Genomic DNA, 21,036 nt, shown 5'->3' with positions numbered 1-21,036 from the left:
TGTAGGTGTGCTTTACTTTCGTCTTTGTTTTAGGATCTTAAGGCATTGGAATACAATACACATGGGCCCTCATTCCGAGTTGTTCGCTCGTTAATTTTCTTCGCATCGCAGCAATTTTCCGCAAACTGCGCATGCGCAATGTTCGCACCGCGGCTGCGCCAAGTAAATTTGCAAAGAAGTTTGGTAATTTACTCACGACTTAGAGAAGATTTTTCTTCGTTCTGGTGATCGTAGTGTGATTGACAGGAAGTGGGTGTTTCTGGGCGGAAACTGGCCGTTTTATGGGAGTGTGTGAAAAAACGCTGCCGTTTCTGGGAAAAACGCGGGAGTGGCTGGAGAAACGGGGGAGTGTCTGGAGGAACGCTGGGTGTGTTTGTGACGTCAAACCAGGAACGAAAAGGACTGAACTGATGGCAGTGACAGAGTAAGTATCGAGCTACTCGGAAACTGCAAAGAAATTTCTGATCGCTATTCTATTCGCTATTTTGCGAATCTTTCGTTCGCTAATCTGCAAAGCTAAGATTCACTCCCAAAGGGCGGTGGCTTAGCGTGTGCACTGCTGCGAAAAGCGGCTAGCGAGCGAACAACTCGGAATGAGGGCCATTCTTTCTTATCAAGGTGATTACATCAGCCAGGGAGCCTGTCTTGCCATCTTACTGTGGGACAATAGGTGGTAAACAAAAGAGACAATGGGGGTCATTCCGAGTTGTTTGCTCGCTAGCTGATTTTAGCAGCATTGCACACGCTAGGCCGCCGCCCTCTGGGAGTGTATTTTAGTTTAGCAGAATAGCGAACGAAAGATTAGCAGACTTGCTAGTACATAATTCTTAGCAGTTTCTGAGTAGCTCCGGACCTACTCACAGATTGCGATCAGTTCAGGCGGCCAGCCACTCCCGCTTTTTTCCTTGGCACGCCTGCGTTTTTCAGCAAACGCCGTGAAAACGCTGAGTTGCCGCCCAGAAACACCCACTTCTTGTCAATCACACTATGAACACTTCAGCGTGGAAAAAACGTTGTTCGCTTGTGAGTTAATCTACTAAGTTCTTAGTAAAATTACTAAGCGCATGCGCTCTGCGTACCATGCGCATTTTCCACCTATTCGCAGCGTAGCGAAAATCGGCAACGCGCGAACAACTCGGAATGACCCCCAATGATCCTTAAATGGCTCAACCTTTGAGTGAACAATAGAAAACTAGGGCTAACATGAACACGTTACCTAGAGTGTTGCCCATAAAATAACATAACACAATTGCATACTGTATATTACCAATATTAAGCGGGTTCAAACACAATGGGGGTCATTCCGAGTTGATCGCTAGCTGCCGTTGTTCGCAGCGCAGCGATCAGACTAAAAATCAGCATTTCTGCGCATGCGTATGGGCCGCAATGCGCACGCGCGTCGTACAGGTACAAAGGCATTTGTTGTATGGCACAGGTTGTAGCGAAGTTTTCAGTCGCACTGACGGCCGCAAGAAGATTGACAAGAAGGGAGCGTTTCTGGGTGTCAACTGACTGTTTTCAGGGAGGGTTTTCAAAAACGCAGGCGTGTCTGAAAAAACGCAGGCGTGGCTGGGCGTTCGCTGGGTGGGTGTATGACGTCAAATCCGGACACGAACAGGCTGAAGTGATCGCAAGCGCTGAGTAGGTTCAGAGCTACTCTGAAACTGCACAAACTTTTTTAGCAGAGCGCGGCTGCACATGCGTTCGCACTTCTGCTAAGCTAAAATACACTCCCCAGAGGGCGGCGGCATAGCGTTTGCACGGCTGCTAAAACTAGCTAGCGAGCGATCAACTCGGAATGACCCTCAATATTGGGTGTGAGCAGGGACATGCTATGGGGAATGAGCAACCACACAAACTGAATATAAATCGTTATATAGGGAGACATGGAACAATTTTTATTGACGTGGGAAATTAGGTAAAATGATATCAGATTTCTCATTTCTTCACAATCTAGATTGCAGCTAACCGCCATTCTGAATACATCATTGTACACCCTGTACACTCTTATGCTGCTCTACTTGAAACGTTGTACTCAATTTGCCTACTTAAAGGACCGTTATATTTTCTAACATACCCCTTGTACCTCCCTGAGACCGCCTTACTTTGTCCTGGGATGACACATTTGCAGAACTGTCTCCTACTGGCAGCTCTGTCTAATAAACAGGCAGCTATCCCTGTCAGGCTGGCAGCTTTCCTTGTTAGATTGGCAACTCTTTTTAAGTGATTGGCAGCCCTCCTCATTGTATTCAGCTTCTCTGCACTGAATATTGCTCTCTCTGCCTCGCTCTGCAGCTTCTCACCCCACCCCTAGAGACAGGCTTTCTGAATTCAGCTGCACTGGCAGATTTCCACCACTGGCTCCTCTCAGTCAGGCAGCTGTCTGGCCACCCCCCCGTATATCTCTCTCTCTGGTTCCAGACTTCTAATTGGTTGCGATGTGTAGTTCCCGGTACAGATGGAGCCATCTTTATCTTGGCCTTTAATAGGATTAATTGAGCCAGGACAGTCGGACTTAATCCCCTGCTGTAATGACTTAGGGTGTCATTCCGACCTGATCGCACGCTAGCTACTTTTTGCAGCGCTGCGGTCCGGTCAAAACTCGGCAAAACTGCACATGCGTAACTGCAATGCGCAGGCGCGTCGTACAGGTACATAGCGGATCGGTGCTGGGCAATGAATTTTACGAAGAATCCATTTGCACAGCCGATCGCAAGAAGATTGACAGGAAGAATGGCGTTTGTGGGGGTCAACTGACCGTTTTCAGGGAGTGGTTGGAAAAAGGCAGGCGTGTCCAATCGTTTGCAGGGCGGGTGTCTGACGTCAATTCCGGGACCAGACAGGCTGAAGTGATCACAGCGGCTGAGTATGTTCAGAGCTACTCAGAAACCGCACAAAACTTTTTTGTAACGCTCGGCTGCACAAGCGATCGCACACTTGCAAATTGAAAAAATACACTCTCCAGTGGGCGGCGACTATCTGATCGCAGCGCTGCAAAAAATAGCTAGCGAGCGATCACCTTGGAATGACCCCCTTAATCCCCTGATGTATTGTTCTCTCTGTAATGTATTGCAGATAAGAACAATAGATGAAGGGCTTATGTTAATAAACCATGGTGTGCCTAGGCGCAGCACACTAGCCAAGATAACTGTGGCTCCATCTGTACCTGAGGAAGCATTGTGCTGCCCCCAGCTAGCAGCTCCTCCTCCCCTGCCTCTATGCGCCTCTGAGCACAGGTTCTGGGGGTTACCACTGGGTTTGCTCTATAATATAGTTTTCTCCAAATATTTCTAATGTCCCATTCCCATAGTTGTATATAAAGATTTTCATATTTATAAATTGCATATTGAAGATAAAATGTCTATTACATGTTATTTTTTGTTTTAAGGTGTAACTCAAAAATGAAGTTGCCTAAATAAAATTATTATGATGGGTGCTATAGTAGTCTAGTTAATTAAAAGTGCTGTTCAGTCTTTACTTGCTCACATAACAAATATTGATTAGGAGGCACAGCAACTGTGGAAGATGTACAGTATCAAAGCTTCATAAGAGAGAAAGTGGAGGCGTTGCCCTTAGCAACCAATGAGATTCTACTGTAGCTGTTATTTTTCTAGCACAGCCTGCATAATGACAGTTAGGAGCTGATTGGTTGGTATATGCAGCTTCTCCACATTTTCTCTCTAGGGCTTGATATATCTTCCCCTCAGTCTGTAAAATGGCCGTAGTAGTGGGCCTCTGAGGAAACACTGCAAATTATTATTATTATTACCAGTTATTTATATAGTGCACACACATTCCGCAGCGCTTTACAGAGAATATTTGGCCATTCACATCGGTCCCTGCCCCAGTGAAGCTTACAATCTATATTCCCTACCACATGAACACGCGCACACATTCATACTAGGGTTAATTTTTTATGGGATTCAATTAACCTACAAGTATATTTTTGGATTGTGGAAGGAAACCGGAGTACCCGGAGGAAACCCACGCAAGTACGGGGAGAATATACAAACTCCACACAGTTAGGGTCATGGTGGGAATCGAACCCATGACCTCAGTGCTGTGAGGCAGTATTGCTAACCATTACACCATCCGTACTGGCTTTGGTGCACCTATGAGATCCACCGAGCACACGTCAGGAGCACGCTTACTTTCCGATCAGCAGTGTGCGCATGGGTTAGTGGGGAGGTGGAGACACTGGAAGAGGCGCACTGTGATTGCATGTATATTGCATCTATATACCGTATCTTCCATTTGTTAAATTAAACTTTAAAGTCTCCTAAATCCAGCTCGCTTTACCCTTGTTTAGGGCTTCCATTTATTATGAATGATGAAATATGGAGAATGCCTTTATTACATTGGCATGAATCTTTTATTTTGTAACCATTGAGTATAGTGCCCCCACAAGACTGGCCTCATTAACGGTGTCTGGGGAGACGCCATGTCTGCCAGCTCTGAGATGGTACAGTCAACAGATGTTTTTGCAGATGTATGCCCTCTGCAGAGCATGTGCCCCTCCTCTTACAATGTGCCCCTCCTCTTACAATGTGCCTCTCCTCTTACAATGTGTCTCTCCTCTTACAATGTGCCTCTCCTCTTACAATGTGTCTCTCCTCTTACAATGTGTCTCTCCTCTTACAATGTGCCTCTCCTCTTACAATGTGTCTCTCCTCTAACAATGTGCCTCTCCTCTTACAATGTGCCCCTCCTCTTACAATGTGCCTCTCCTCTTACAATGTGCCTCTCCTCTTACAATGTGCCTCTCCTCTTACAATGTGTCTCTTCTCTTACAATGTGCCCCTCCTCTTACAATGTGTCCCTCCTCTTACAATGTGCCTCTCCTCTGACAATGTGCCCCTCCTGTGCCTCTCCTCTTACAATGTGCCTCTTCTTACAATGTGCCCCTCCTCTTACAATGTGCCTCTCCTCTTACAATGTGCCTCTCCTTACAATGTGCCTCTCCTCTTACAATGTGCCCCTCCTCTGTGCCCCTCCTCTTACAATGTGCCTCTCCTCTTACAATGTGCCCCTCCTGTGCCCCTCCTCTTACAATGTGCCCCTCCTCTTACAATGTGCCCCTCCTCTTACATTGTGCCCCTCCTCTTACAATGTGCCCCTCCTCTTACAATGTGTCTCTCCTCTTACAATGTGCTCCTCCTGTGCCCCTCCTCTTACAATGTGCCCCTCCAGTCATATAGCAGGAACGTCCTCATTCCATCCCCCTCGTTCCGTCTGCTCCCCGTGTAAGCCCATGGACTTTGGGGGACATCTGGGCACACCAGCGCTGATTGTGCGGCTTGTTGTCACCAAAGACGTTTTTCCGCTGCTCCTTGTCCGTTTTGTAAGCTGGGCTCGGTGTGTTTCTGAATTTCTAGCAAAGGCCTCACTACAGGAATGGGGATTGAGCAGTATCCGTGAAAGACACACCAAAACACCGGCCTCATTAACGGTGTCTGGGGAGACTCCATGTCTGCCAGCTCTGAGATGGTACAGTCAACAGATGTTTTTGCAGATGTATGCCCTCTGCAGAGCATGTGCCCCTCCTCTTACAATGTGCCCCTCCTCTTACAATGTGTCTCTCCTCTTACAATGTGCCTCTCCTCTTACAATGTGCCTCTCCTCTTACAATGTGCCACTCCTGTGCCCCTCCTCTTACAATGTGCCCCTCCTCTAACAATGTGCCTCTCCTCTTACAATGTGCCCCTCCTCTAACAATGTGCCTCTCCTCTTACAATGTGCCCATCCTCTAACAAAGTGCCTCTCCTCTTACAATGTGCCCCTCTTCTTACAATGTGCCCCTCCTCTTACAATGTGCCTCTCCTCTTACTATGTGCCCCTCCTCTTACTATGTGCCCCTCCTCTTACTATGTGCCCCTCCTCTTACAATGTGCCCCTCCTCTTACAATGTGCCTCTCCTCTTTCAATGTGCCCCTCCTCTTACAGTGTGTCTCTCCTCTTACAATGTGCCCCTCCTCTAACAATGTGCCTCTCCTCTTACAATGTGCCCCTCCTCTAACAAAGTGCCTCTCCTCTAACAAAGTGCCCCTCCTCTTACTATGTGCCCCTCCTCTTACAATGTGCCCCTCCTCTTACAATGTGCCTCTCCTCTTACAATGTGCCCTTCCTCTTACTATGTGCCCCTCTTCTTACTATGTGCCCCTCCTCTTACAATGTGTCCCTCCTCTTACAATGTGCCTCTCCTCTTTCAATGTGCCCCTCCTCTTACAGTATGTCTCTCCTCTTACAATGTGCCTCTCCTCTTACAATGTGCCCCTCCTCTTACAATGTGCCTCTCCTCTTACAATGTGCCTCTCCTCTTACAATGTGCCTCTCCTCTTACAATGTGCCCCTCCTGTGCCTCTCCTCTTACAATGTGCCTCTTCTTACAATGTGCCCCTCCTCTTACAATGTGCCTCTCCTCTTACAATGTGCCTCTCCTCTTACAATGTGCCTCTCCTCTTACATTGTGTCTCTCCTCTTACAATGTGCCCCTCCTCTTACAATGTGCCCCTCCTCTTACAATGTGCCTCTCCTCTTACAATGTGTCTCTCCTCTTACAATGTGTCTCACCTCTTACAATGTGCCTCTCCTCTTACAATGTGTCTCTCCTCTTACAATGTGCCTCTCCTCTTACAATGTGCCCCTCCTGTGCCTCTCCTCTTACAATGTGCCCCTCCTCTTACAATGTGCCTCTCCTCTTACAATGTGCCTCTCCTCTTACAATGTGCCTCTCCTCTTACAATGTGTCTCTTCTCTTACAATGTGCCCCTCCTCTTACAATGTGTCCCTCCTCTTACAATGTGCCTCTCCTCTTACAATGTGCCTCTCCTCTTACAATGTGCCCCTCCTGTGCCTCTCCTCTTACAATGTGCCCCTCCTCTTACAATGTGCCTCTCCTCTTACAATGTGCCCCTCCTCTTACAATGTGCCCCTCCTCTGTGCCCCTCCTCTTACAATGTGCCTCTCCTCTTACAATGTGTCTCTCCTCTTACAATGTGCCTCTCCTCTTACAATGTGCCCCTCCTCTTACAATGTGCCCCTCCTCTTACAATGTGCCCCTCCTCTTACAATGTGCCCCTCCTCTTACAATGTGTCTCTCCTCTTACAATGTGCTCCTCCTGTGCCCCTCCTCTTACAATGTGCCCCTCCTCTTACAATGTGCCCCTCCAGTCATATAGCAGGAACGTCCTCATTCCATCCCCCTCGTTCCGTCTGCTCCCCCTGTAAGCCCATGGACTTTGGGGGACATCTGGTCACACCAGCGCTGATTGTGCGGCTTGTTGTCACCAAAGACGTTTTTCCGCTGCTCCTTGTCCGTTTTGTAAGCTGGGCTCGGTGTGTTTCTGAATTTCTAGCAAAGGCCTCACTACAGGAATGGGGATTGAGCAGTATCCGTGAAAGACACACCAAAACACCGGCCTCATTAACAGTGTCTGGGGAGACTCCATGTCTGCCAGCTCTGAGATGGTACAGTCAACAGATGTTTTTGCAGATGTATGCCCTCTGCAGAGCATGTGCCCCTCCTCTTACAATGTGCCCCTCCTCTTACAATGTGTCTCTCCTCTTACAATGTGCCTCTCCTCTTACAATGTGCCTCTCCTCTTACAATGTGCCACTCCTGTGCCCCTCCTCTTACAATGTGCCCCTCCTCTAACAATGTGCCTCTCCTCTTACAATGTGCCTCTCCTCTTACAATGTGCCCCTCCTCTAACAAAGTGCCTCTCCTCTTACAATGTGCCCCTCCTCTTACAATGTGCCCCTCCTCTTACAATGTGCCTCTCCTCTTACTATGTGCCCCTCCTCTTACTATGTGCCCCTCCTCTTACAATGTGCCCCTCCTCTTACAATGTGCCTCTCCTCTTTCAATGTGCCCCTCCTCTTACAGTGTGTCTCTCCTCTTACAATGTGCCCCTCCTCTAACAATGTGCCTCTCCTCTTACAATGTGCCCCTCCTCTAGCAAAGTGCCTCTCCTCTAACAAAGTGCCCCTCCTCTTACTATGTGCCCCTCCTCTTACAATGTGCCCCTCCTCTTACAATGTGCCTCTCCTCTTACAATGTGCCCTTCCTCTTACTATGTGCCCCTCCTCTTACTATGTGCCCCTCCTCTTACAATGTGTCCCTCCTCTTACAATGTGCCTCTCCTCTTTCAATGTGCCCCTCCTCTTACAGTATGTCTCTCCTCTTACAATGTGCCTCTCCTCTTACAATGTGCCCCTCCTCTTACAATGTGCCTCTCCTCTTACAATGTGCCTCTCCTCTTACAATGTGCCTCTCCTCTTACAATGTGCCCCTCCTCTTACTATGTGCCCCTCCTCTTACAATGTGCCCCTCCTCTTACAATGTGCCTCTCCTCTTACAATGTGCCTCTCCTCTTACAATGTGCCTCTCCTCTTACAATGTGCCCCTCCTCTTACAATGTGCCCCTCCTCTTACAATGTGCCCCTCCTCTTAGAATGTGCCTCTCCTCTTAGAATGTGTCTATCCTCTTACAATGTGCCCCTCTTCTTACAATGTGCCCCTCCTCTTACAATGTGCCCCTCCAGTCATATAGCAGGAACGTCCTCATTCCGTCCCCCTCGTTCCGTCTGCTCCCCCTGTAAGCCCCTGGACTTTGGGGGACATCTGGGCACACCAGCGCTGATTGTGCGGCTTGTTGTCACCAAAGACGTTTTTCCGCTGCTCCTTGTCCGTTTTGGAAGCTGGGCTCGGTGTGTTTCTGAATTTCTAGCAAAGGCCCCACTACAGGAATGGGGATTGAGCAGTATCCGTGAAAGACACACCAAAACACCGGCGCTAATTATGTAAAAATCTCCTAGTTCTATACTTATATAGCAGATCTGTTGTCATTAAATTCAAGGTGTGCGTCCATGTCTACAATATATATTTTGAATGAATTTTGTGATGTAACATTCAAAATAAAAATGTGTATATAGTTTTAAACTGGAGTGCAGTATCGGACTGGGGCATAAAGGGCCCACCGGGGGGATGCAGTGGTAGAGGGGCCATACTTAGGGGTGTGGCCAGCCTACAAAGGGGGTGTGGCCAGCCTCCACAGAGGCTTGAAATACACAATAGTCTAGTGCAGTGTAATGCAACATATCTACCATGTATAATACAAGTGCACAGTCTGGAACCTGATCCCTAGAGGAAGGAGTGGGCCTTCAGGCAGTGGGGCCTACCGGTGGTTTCCTTGGTACCCCTGTGGGCCAGTCCAACCCTGTTGGAGTGATTGTAGTGTCATTCAGCCATAGCAGTGTAAATCATTATTAGTGCAACTTTTTTAATACAATTTTCATTGAGCGGTATCCAGCATAATTCATTTTATTGGGCAACACTATGTTTGGGAAGAAGTTACCCATTAATATATCCGGCTGACCGCCTATGAAGCTGAGGTGATGTTTTTGTTACCGTCCACTGTAGATTTTGCCAACTGTTCGGGATGATTCTGGCTTCTTTTCCTGTCATGCAATCAATTCCTTTGGAGAAGATCGAGGAATTATCCAGCTCACAGTGCAAGGTACATGGGAGATTGGCGTGTCGTTATTATATGCCTAATATACAGGAGCCGCCTACAGTAGGGCTGTGTCCTGTCATTCTGCCCTTGCACAGGTGGCCACACACCTCTCTTGGTGCAGTATGCATGTATTGTCACTTGTTATATGGGAGGTGACACTACTTACTATGCTTTTGAAGTATGAAAATGTAAATGTCCTGCATTATTTTTGGCCCCTCAAATCCGGGTTATGTTGACAGTGCCATTGCAGTTGTTGATTTAAGAAGCAGTCTAGGGAAAGCTAAAAGCATGCAATTTAGGGGTCTATGTACTAAGCCTTGAAGAGAGATAAAGTAGCAGCCAATGTTACAGGCTGGGTTAGAGAAACAGCAGCTGGTTGGTTGGTACTTTGGGGGTCATTCCGAGTTGATCGCTAGCTGAAAATGTTCGCTGTGCAGTGATGATGCAAAAAAAGGCACTTCTGCGCATGCGGCGCAATGTGCACGCGCGACCTACTTTCACAACGGCCGATGTAGTTTCACACAAGGTCTAGCAAAGCTTTTCAGTCGCACTGCTGGCCGCAGAGTGATTGACAGGAAGAGGGCGTTTCTGGGTGTCAACTGACCGTTTTCAGGGAGTGTTCGGAAAAACGCAGGCGTGGCTGGGCAAATGCAGGGCGTGTTCGTGACGTCAAAACAGGAACTGAACAGTCTGAAGGGATCGCAAGCGCTGAGTAGGTCTGAAGCTACTCTGAAACTGCACAAAATAATTTTGTAGCCGCTCTGCGATCCTTTCGTTCGCACTTCTTCTAAGCTAAAATACACTCCCAGTGGGAGGCGGCATAGCGTTTGCACAGCTGCTAAAAACTGCTAGCGAGCGATCAACTCAGAATGACCCCCTTTATCTCTGTCCACTTTATCTCTCTCCAAGACTCAGGGGGACATTTACTAAGCAGTAATAAGAGCGGAGAAGTGAACCAGTGGAGAAATTGCCCCATCAACCAATCAGCAGCTCTGTATAATTTTATAGTATGCAAATTATAGATGTTACTTCAGTGCTGATTGGTTGCCATGGGCAACTTCTCCACTGGCTCACTTCTCCGCTCTTATCACTGCTTAGTAAATGTCCTCCTTAGTACATAGACCCCTTTAGTGTTAAAATGAAGCTTATTGTACCAAATGAGAGGTTTATATACATATGACAGTGTTTAGTTTTTTGCTTGTTTCTTCAATTTCAGGGCATCAAACGTTTGTGGGTACATTTAAAAAACGTACAATCGCCACTAGGGTAGCGCATTATAAATGCTAGGAGATACACTTGTACATGGCTCTGGCTCTAACAAGATGGCAACATCCTGTTTTGTCAAAGACATGTAAAACAAAAGCACTGCATCGAAACACACATCAAATGCATACTACATGAATCCAGGGCTGTTAATACATGTTTGGTTACATTTTATAGTATGCGATTAAAAACCCATTTTAGACTCCAATGTGTATAGTACGTACCCTTAGGCAGCTTCCTCTGGTATATAGTTTGTATATGTATTTAGTTTGTGCTGCACTTTCTGTGACCGCTCTTCTGCGGAGCACAGGTATTGTATTGCCCTGTAGCAAGGCTAAACCTCTCTCTGCCACGTGTTTGCTTTTGAGAAATTCCTCAGCTCCAGCAATTACTGTAGCATGCAAATCAGGTTGCTTAGTATGCAAATCACCCTGTCTAGCATGCTAAACAGCCCGGCCAGCATGCTAATTCTGGCCACTGCTGTTGCCCTGATCAGGAGATGACCGATCCTTTTTATGACCGTGTTTTAATTTGGTGCACAGAAAAAATAAACTATACTCACCTAATTACTACTAGTCTACGGTGCGACACTACAGATTGGTGTGTGAGCAGGTGACCAATCCAATGTCTCAAACACAGCACTGCGGCTTCTAATGGGCCCTCCCGTTCCCACTTCCTGTTGCCAGATTAATGTGGCGGACAAAACTGATTTGCTGGTTCTGCTGCATGTGGCTCCAGCTGGGAAAGACCACAGAACAGTAGCACATAGCTGTTAGGTGGTGTCTCAGCCTTAAGGTGTTGCACTGTTATAAGTCTATATAAATTTTGTTACCTTATTTCAGAGCCTCCAGATCCTCCAGAAATCGAGATACGAGAGGTAAGAGCACGAAGTATCGCCCTACGCTGGACCATGGGGTTTGATGGCAACAGTCCGATCACAGGCTACGATATTGAATGCAAGAACAAATCAGGTACTATACTTTACAATTCTATCCAAGGGTTACATATAAGTCCCAGTTTGCACAGGTGGCAAAGTCTCTGGAAGCCCTGTCATAGAGCAGCAGAAGATGTACAGTCTATAGTCACCTGCAGCTTACAGAATAAGCAATGTGTTACTGTATCGCCACCTTGTGGCCAGAAATAACTGTGCATTAGCTTTTCAGGGTGTCACATACTGCGTTTCCCTTAGCCTATGTGATAGGTCTGAGGGTTACTCACAACAAAACCACCTGGTCTAAACATTACTTAAAATCCCCCTTTTTATGCCTTCAAAACTGACCCTGTGCAGACGCTGTCATCTGTCCTCTTAACTCAAAATACCGTCATAACTGAATTCGATAAGAAGTATTGTAAAACAATAAATTCTCTGTTTTGTTATGTAGCATTTATAGAAATAATTAAGCTAGTGCTACAGGTGAATCCCTTATGAACACAGGACAGTATAACAAATGGTACAGAAATATGGAATGCAAGCAAGTTTAGTAAAACAAAAAGGAGTTAAAACAGAACACTGATGTGTTATTGTGTAATCTCCTTCTAGGAGATAGAAAGGTTGCGAAGAGCTCATTAATCAGATTCACACTCCAAAAAACACTGACAACGTCTAACATTACTTTCAGCATTTTTAAATGCAATCCACGAATCATAGCTTCCCGCACATGAAATATGACAATATTATGCCCACTATTTATAGTATCCAGTAAAGAGAGCTGGCATACTGTACTGAAATATAGAGAGACCCAACTCATTTATGTGGGACAGACACTGCAGAGTGAAACCATGGACCCCGAATAGATACACTCACCAGGCTTTGGAATTGGTTATTGTAGTTAACCCTTAACTTGTGCACGGACAGTAACCTCACAGGACAAAGGTAATTTAGAGATTTCTATTTTAACTCTTAATTATGGCATAATCCTGACACAGGACAATTTATTATTTATTTTCAGTTTCTTATATAGTGCGGCATATTCCATTGCGCTTTACAATTGAAAACCGTGATAAAACAAGCTGGGTAATAACAGTCATACATAGCGGTAGGAAGGCCCTGCTCCCAAGCTTACAATCTATAGGGAAATAGGAAGGATACACAATGATAGGCACTATTTATAGTATAGCGGTCTCACCCAGTCCTGATGGGATGTAATTAGATACAGGTATGAATGCTTCTGAAGGTCATGTGGGCGGTTCAGGAATTTGATAGGCTTACCTGAAGAGGTGAGTTTTTAAGGAACGCTTGGAAGTTTGGAGGCTAGAGGAGAGTCTTATCATTTCTCGGAGGGCAGTCCATAGCTGCCCGAAGAATGGGGCATGGGGAATGGGAGCGAGTTATCCGTGCAGATGAGAGACGCAGATCTTGTGCAGAGAGAGGAGGTCGCGTTAAGAGAGATTTTGAGATAAGCGTGGAGATATATGTTGGTGTCATTTGGCAATTCCCCCCCCTCCTACCTTCACCAACTTCCAGTAAGCTGTATTCTCCACCCAAATGCGATCCCATCTACTGCTTTTGGCACAAAATCATTTATTAAGTTCTGAAGTGTTATTCTGCCAACATGCATATTATTCATGGATGAGCCAGTTACATGGAACCTTTGTTTGGAGCTAATAAGACATGATGTAACCCTTCTTTGTTGTGTAGACCACGCTGGGTGTTGAGCTGTAGCACTCAATATTACAATGGTATAACCTATTGTTCTATATCGGGGGTGGCCAACCTCCAATGTAGATTGTGCCTGCCCTTTTTTGTAACCTTTTTTCCATGTGTCTGAAGAGTTCAGTTAGTTGCTATAGTAACATGAATAGCAATTTTCCAGCCAACCTCCTCTGCAGATTACACCAAGCGTAGGAAACAGTTATTCCCACTGGTAACGTTAGTTACTGTTCCCCTAAAAGTCAGGTCAGTAATCAGACTGGTCTCAGGAGGGATCCGGTGGAGTAGACCTACAAGTGACTACTTTGGGATATACATATAAAAGCGGATGAGCTTTATTATTCAGATAGCCAGACAGAAGTGTGGTACCAGAGAAGAAATTGTACTGATATCAGTTGCACCGTGTTCACGGGGCGCCAGGCAGGTCTGATCACCACGGCCCATCGCAGCTGTGTAGAATGCGCAGGATGAGTGGATTGGCACTTTAAAAATACGTCCGAAATTGCCGGAATCTCGTCCCTGCCTGCATTTTGCAGACTATCGCATAAACCCTGGAGAAGTTGTATAATGGTTGATACCTTTAATGGGGTAAAACAAATAAGTGATTAAGAGAAAACAGAGGAATAGACTACAGTGTGGAATATTACATTCAGTACATTAAAATGTAAAGTAATGCATGTGAGAAGCATAAATCCAAAAGGAGAAAATAGAAAGCATGGAGCGCTAATGTCTATAACAAATGAGGAAACTGAGCATGTAGCCTCTGACAGCACGGTAAACAGACAGAAGGAAATACTCTGGTATAGGAAGTGTTTTTAGGAACAGGAGAAGCCAGGCTACTCGTATTGCCACTTTATAGGTCACTGGTAACACCTCACCTCTCGCACTGTGCCTATCTCCAAACATGCATTCATAAAATACATCAGAGAATGGCGACTATAGGGATCCAGGTACTGAGTCATCAGGACTGGTTCAGGGACAGGTGCTGCATAACAGACTCATCAGGACAGGCTCTGGAGCAGGTGCTGCATAACAGACTCATCAGGGCCAGTTCAGGAATAGGTGTTGTATAACTGACTCATCAGGACAGACTCAAGAACAGGTCCTGCATAACTGACTCATCAGGGCCAGTTCAGGAACAGGTACTGCATAACAGACTCATCAGGACAAGAACAGGTGTTGTATAACTGACTCATCAGGACAGGCTCAGGGACAGGTGCTGCATAACAGTCTCATCAGGGCAGGCTTTGGAACAGGTGCTGCATAAGTCTCATCAGGGCAGGCTTGGGAACAGGTGCTGCATAACTGACTCATCAGGGCCAGTTCAGGAACAGGTGCTGCATAACTGACTCATCAGGGCAGGCTTAGGGACTGGTACTACATAACAGACTCATCAGGGCAGGCTTAGGGATAGGTGCTGCATAACAGACTCATCAGGACGGGCTCAGGAACAGGTGCTACATAAATGACTTATCAGAATGGACTCAGGAACAGGTGCTGCATAACAGACTCATCAGGACAGGTTCAGAGATCCGTTCTACATAAATGACTCATCAGGACAGGCTCAGGATCAGGTGCTGCATAACAGGCTCATCTGGACAGGCTTGGGGACCGGTACTACATAAATGACTCATCAGGACAGGCTCAGGAACAGGTGCTACTGTACATAAATGACTCATCAGAACAGGCTCAGGAACAGGTGCTACATTAATGACTCATCAGGGCAGGCTCAGGATCAGGTGCTCATAACAGGCTCATCAGGACAGGCTTGGGGACCGGTACTACATAAATGACTCTTCAGGACAGGCTCAGGAACACGTGCTACATAAATGACTCATCAGAACAGGCTCAGGAACAGGTGCTACATTAATGACTCATCAGGACAGGCTCAGGATCAGGTGCTCATAACAGGCTCATCAGGACAGGCTTGGGGACCGGTACTACATAAATGACTCTTCAGGACAGGCTCAGGAACACGTGCTACATAAATGACTCATCAAGACAGGCTCAGGAACAGGTGCTACATAAATGACTCATCAGGACAGGCTCAGGAACAGGTGCTACATAATAGTCTCATCAGGACAAGAACAGGCGTTCTATAACTGACTCATCAGGACAGGCTCAGGAACAGGTGCTGCATAACAGACTCATCAGGACAGGCTAATGAACAGGTGCTGCATAACAGACTCATCAGGACAGGCTCAGGGACTGTTACTACATAACAAACGCATCAGGAGAGGCTCAGGTGCTTCATAAATGACTCATCAGGACAGGCTCAGTATCAGGTGCTGCATAACAGGCTCATCAGGACAGGCTCAGGAACAGATGCTACATAAATGACTCATCAGGAAAAGGTGCTACATAAATGACTCATCAGGACAGGCTCAGGAACAGGTGCTACATAACAGACTCATCAGGACAGGCTCGGGGACCACTACTACATAACAGACTCATCAGGACAGGCTCGGGAGCTGAACGAGCACAGCTTTGTAGGAGAAAAGGGACAGACCTTATTTTCCTCATATATATATCCTATCACTAGTGTCCATAGTGTTTCCTGCCAGCGTCTACATACTGTATGTATATAAGTTCCTTACTGTTTTCAGTTTCTGAATGCTGCCTGTTGTGCCCGAAAAACACATTTCTGTGTAACTTATTCTTTTCTTCTCTCACCTTAACCAGACTCGTGGGATTCTGTCCAGAGAACCAAAGATGTCTCTCCTCAGCTAAACCAGGCCACCATCATCGACTTACACCCATCTTCCACATACAACATCCGCATGTATGCAAAAAATCACATCGGCAAGAGCGAAGCCAGCAATGAACTGACCATCACCACCGAGGAAGCGGGTAGGTGCATCTGCTAAATGTTTATGCTGCTTTCCAAAGGGATTCTCAGCCCTTCGTTTATCCGAGATCTAGCATTTTCCAGGTGGGGCTTAATATGTAGCAGTCACTGGATACATTATATTTTATCAGATGTTGCGTTAAGATGTTACTTTTAGTGTGAGACTTTAAGCCAGAAATAAAAGTTAGATGTTGTATACTGTAAATACATAATATACACATTTTCCCTTTCATTCCTCCTGCTAATGTGGGACTTCTTCCGGGAGCAGCCTTTCACACACGCTGCAGGGATACTGTTCCTGCGTTCCCCACGGGGCTTAGTAGAAACAATTTAATATAATTATAAGAATATCATTATTTTCTTGTCACATTTCCTGAATGACAAATTAACAGAACCCCTTACTGTTTATGTTCCGAGAAAAGGATTTAGCGTATGTATGGGAACCAGTTATCTTTAGTACTACACGGTCAACAGCGCCATCTACTGTTACCATCTGGAATTACATCAAATCCTAAATTAAATCAAAGCAGCTGATAAAAACACGCAGACAGAAGTTTCAAGAGTTTGTTGCAACTGATGTTACAGGAATAATGTTGCACATAGATCAGGCGTCCTGTCCGTTAAGGTGGGTACACACTGATAGATATATCTGCAGATCAGTTCAGCTGTCAATCACCGCTGGCTGCCGCGGCATGGGTACAAGTGGTCATCTGATCGCCCGTACACATACAGCGATGCGCCAATATATCAGTAGATATATTGGCCGTCGGCTGTGCTGCATATCGCTTGTACACACTGGCCAACGGACCCGCGATATATCAGCCGTTCAATAGTATGGCCGATATACAGTATTGGCCAGTGTGTACGGGCCATAAGTCAATTGGGCACCGTGCAAGGGACCACCCAATTTTCTGCTGCGGGGTACACTGGGCTCCACAAGGATTAACATCGGGATGTAGAGTAGGATCTTGATCCGAGTCACCAACAGGTTCAAAGCTTTGACTGTTCCCAAGATGCACAGCGCCGCCTCCTCTATAACCCCGCCTCCGTGCACAGGAGCACAGTTTGTAAGTTGGTGCCATGCAGTAAGCAGGCAATCAACCGGGTGGCTGCCTTTGCAGCCCATATTTTAGCTTAATTTGAAGAAAGAAGAAAATCTTTGAAGACTTCAAGGGCTGCAGCTTTTGTGTATGTCATAAGACATACTTTGCTGCAGCTCCATCACTCCCCCAGCGGCGCTGTATACTCCCGCGCCCTGGTTGCCGGGTAACTACAGCGGAGGCTCCGGTGTCTTTCCTGTCAGTCACACACACCCGCCGCTGCCCTCCAGGATCGCATGGCCGCAGGTACAAGGGGAGGTAAGGGGTCTCTTTGGCCCGCTGTTAACCGTGACCCGGCGCGGCCGTGGGAGGCGGGTACGCGCGCTGGCGTGGACACTGTAACCGAGCAGCCGCTCCACTAGTCACCGGGACACTGGCACAGGTGGGGGGTTTTTCCTCTCATTAAAACCCCGTTTTTACATGGCCCGCAGCACCCGGTGGGGAAGCCAGCAGGGAAATAAGGCCTAACCTGTAGCCCCTCCCCCAGCCCCAGGGCGCCATTTAGGTAAATGTTCCCGCCCTGGAGCTGCATATCTCTCCCTCACTCCCTGTCAGCCGCCATCACAACGGAGCTGAGCTGTTCCTGGGACTGATGGGGCAAAGCCTCCTCTGTAAAGTCGCCTGATCGCCAGCGCTGTGCATTTTACAGGACACTGAAGTATTCTACCTGTCACTGGGACTGTGTTAGTTAAGAAAGAGTGCATACATTCAGGGCTGTGTGGTACAAACACCCTGTGATATACATCCATTATCTACTGTGTCTTGTTATATCTACTGTTTACATATATATAGCCATACTGAGTATTACTTTGTATTGCTAGTCCAGTGCAGTTTTATGGTGTGTAATTTCTGCATGGTACGCTTGTGACTATATATGTGTGTGTGCATGTAGCTGCTGCGTGGCTGCCATATCGGGTATTTCACTCAGCGTGCTACTCCTATATTCTGTAACCTGAGGGGGCTAAGTGTGTCAGGTTTGCTAAATAATATAGGTATTTCACAAGATATACTTGCTGTGTATTTATCCTTGTGATTTATAGTCACCATATATCTCTTGGATTCTCGGTTTGTCACAGGAAAGTCACACTTCACTGAGAGTTCTTGCTAGGTGTATATCTGCTAAGAATTGTACCAGGTTGCCCAATATTGTGCTTACTGTTATGTCAGTTACACGAGGCGACAGAGCTGGGGCTTCTCCCACCTTGCGTGGTGGTGATGCCGCAGACATTTTGGAGGATAATATGGCAGCAGAGAGTTCAGGTTCAGGGGGTTCCTTACCCCTCAGTGGGTCCGTAGCACCGGGGGCAACAAATGACCCACCTTGGGCTACCTTTTATACGTTATTAAACACGCTTGTAACTAAACTGGCACCCCCTGTGGTACCACCTGTGCCACTGCAGCAGTTAATGGTTCCTGCAATTAATCCGCCATGGGCAGATCAAATCTCCACTCAGTTAAAGCAATTGAACCGGTCACTGACTAAATCTAAATCTCACTCTCGCCCACCAAAGACTAAGACGTCTTCTAAACGGGCCATTACCTCCTCACAATCCACTGCTATCCCGGACACATCCTCTGAGGAGGATGGTGCGTATACTGACCCCACAGACACTGACTCAGATGCTTCTGATGGGGAAGGGAAGTCAATGGTGGATGTCCCTGATTTGATTGAGGCTATCAGGCTCATTCTTTAGGTCTCTGATGAACCTGAGCTTGAGGCTGTCTCTAAAAAGCCGGACAGATTTAAACGTAAGAAGGTGGTTAAACAAGTTTTACCTCATTCTCAACACCTGGCTGACATACGCCAGGAGTCCTGGGAAAATCCAGGGATGAAATTCACACCGAATAGGAGACTGTTGGCTCGATATCCTCTCTGCGGAGCTATGTAAAAATTGGGAAACTCCTCCGCCCGTAGATTCTCATGTGGCATGTATGGTAGTTTCCTCTGCTCTGCCAGTAACTACCGTCACCTCTCTGTGAAGGAACCGACGGATAGACGTGTGGAGGGTTATTTGAAAGCGATTTACACCCTAACGGGGGCTGTGCATTGGCCAACCATTGCAGCAACTTGGGCTGCTGAAGCTGTTGAGGCGTGGGCTCAGGAGGTGGAGGCGGAGCTACCTTCTAATTCATCTGCTCATGCTCGACAATGTCTCCCGTATATTACCACGGCTTCTCTGTACCTTAAGGAGTCGGCCTCCGATGCCGGGGTGCTGGCGGCCAAGGCTGCTAGTACGTCCGTCTTGGCCTGACGTATCCTTTGGTTGAGATCCTGGTCGGTGGATATGGATTCCAAGAAAACCCTGGAGGTGCTTCCTTTCAAGGGAGACATTCTCTTTGGAGAAGACCTCAATAAGATTGTGGCTGATCTGGCTACCGCTAAAACAGCTTGCCTACCTAGTACGGCTCCTTCCACGCAGAAGGCTAAAAGTACTTTCCCTCGGCCCTTTGTCCTCCAGGTAAAGCAAATTGTCAGGCGTACCCAAAGCAAGCTCATGCTTCCAGACCTGCTAAGCCCAGACCGAAGCGAGCCTGGCCTGCCCGTCAGCCTGCTTCCAAAACTGACAAGCCTGCCACATGACAGGGCGGGCCTCCCTCTGGGGGATCCCATGGTGGGCGGCCGACTGCTAGGTTTTGCCCAGGAATGGTTGAAGACCACTTCCGATGCCTGGGTAAGGGAAGTCGTCACTCGAGGTTACGCCGTACCCTGAATCGTCCCCCTCATCGATTTTGCCTGACGGATGTTCCTCTGGACCTGACAAAGGCAAACACTCTGCATTCGGTGGTACATTCCCTCCTGTCCACAGGAGTGGTAGTACAGGTGCCTCTGGCTCAGAGAGGCAAGGGGTACTATTCACCGCTGTTTCTAGTCCCGAAACCGAACGGGTCCTCGCGGCCCATTCTCAATCTGAAGTCCTTGAACAAGTATGTGTGGGTCTCCAAGTTTCGTATGGAACCTCTGCGCTCTATTGTTCTGGCCTTGGAGCCTGGGGACTATATGGTTTCCCTGGACACACAGGATGCCTACCTTAATATTCCTATTGCAGTGTCTCATCAGCAGTACCTCATGTTTGCGGTAGGCAATCTTCATTACCAATTTCGGGCATTACCCTTTGGTTTGACAACGGCTCCCAGAGTTTTCACCAAAGTAATGGCGGTCATGACGGCTACACTCCGCCGTCAAGGGGTCAGGATCCTACCGTACTTAGGCGATTTTGTTGATCCTGGCAAATTCCCCAGAACTTATCCTGTGTCATCTGGACTTGACAGTCCAGTTCATGAAAGCCCACGGGTGGCTGATCAACTGGAAGAAATCCTCGCTGGTTCCTGCTCGGACCATGGTACACCTGGGTGCGTTATTGGACACTCACAACCTGAAGCTTCAGGACAGGATTCGATGCTTCCTATCTTGTCTGCAAGTGTCGATACATTCGGCAATGCAAGTGCTGGGTCTCATGGTGTCGGCTTTCGACATGGTGGACTATGCTCAATTCCATTCTCGCCCTCTGCAGAAGTTAATTCTGACCAAGTGGGACGGCCTGCCTCACCGGATCAGATCTCACATGATCTCATTGTCTCCGGAGGTCCGCCTGTCACTGAGCTGTTGGCTTCAGGACCAATGGCTGAGCAGGGGCCGTCCCTTCTGGATATCCAACTGGG

General features: G+C 47.3%; 1 protein-coding gene across 3 annotated transcripts in view; it reads left to right on the top strand.

The window, feature by feature from the left end:
• Nucleotides 1-21,036, top strand: part of DSCAM (DS cell adhesion molecule) — a 796,975-nt gene that overhangs the window by 518,315 nt on the left and 257,624 nt on the right. For all 3 annotated transcript variants that reach the window (XM_063956595.1, XM_063956594.1, XM_063956596.1), the window contains 3 exons: nt 9,422-9,518; nt 11,621-11,749; nt 16,111-16,278. In XM_063956595.1, coding sequence (XP_063812665.1) covers nt 9,422-9,518; nt 11,621-11,749; nt 16,111-16,278 — 394 coding nt within the window. The remainder of the gene's footprint in view (nt 1-9,421; nt 9,519-11,620; nt 11,750-16,110; nt 16,279-21,036) is intronic.

This window comes from Pseudophryne corroboree, chromosome 2 (genome assembly GCF_028390025.1).
Source record: "Pseudophryne corroboree isolate aPseCor3 chromosome 2, aPseCor3.hap2, whole genome shotgun sequence".
NCBI lineage: Eukaryota > Metazoa > Chordata > Amphibia > Anura > Myobatrachidae > Pseudophryne > Pseudophryne corroboree.
This window is presented reverse-complemented; position numbering and strand designations above follow the sequence as displayed.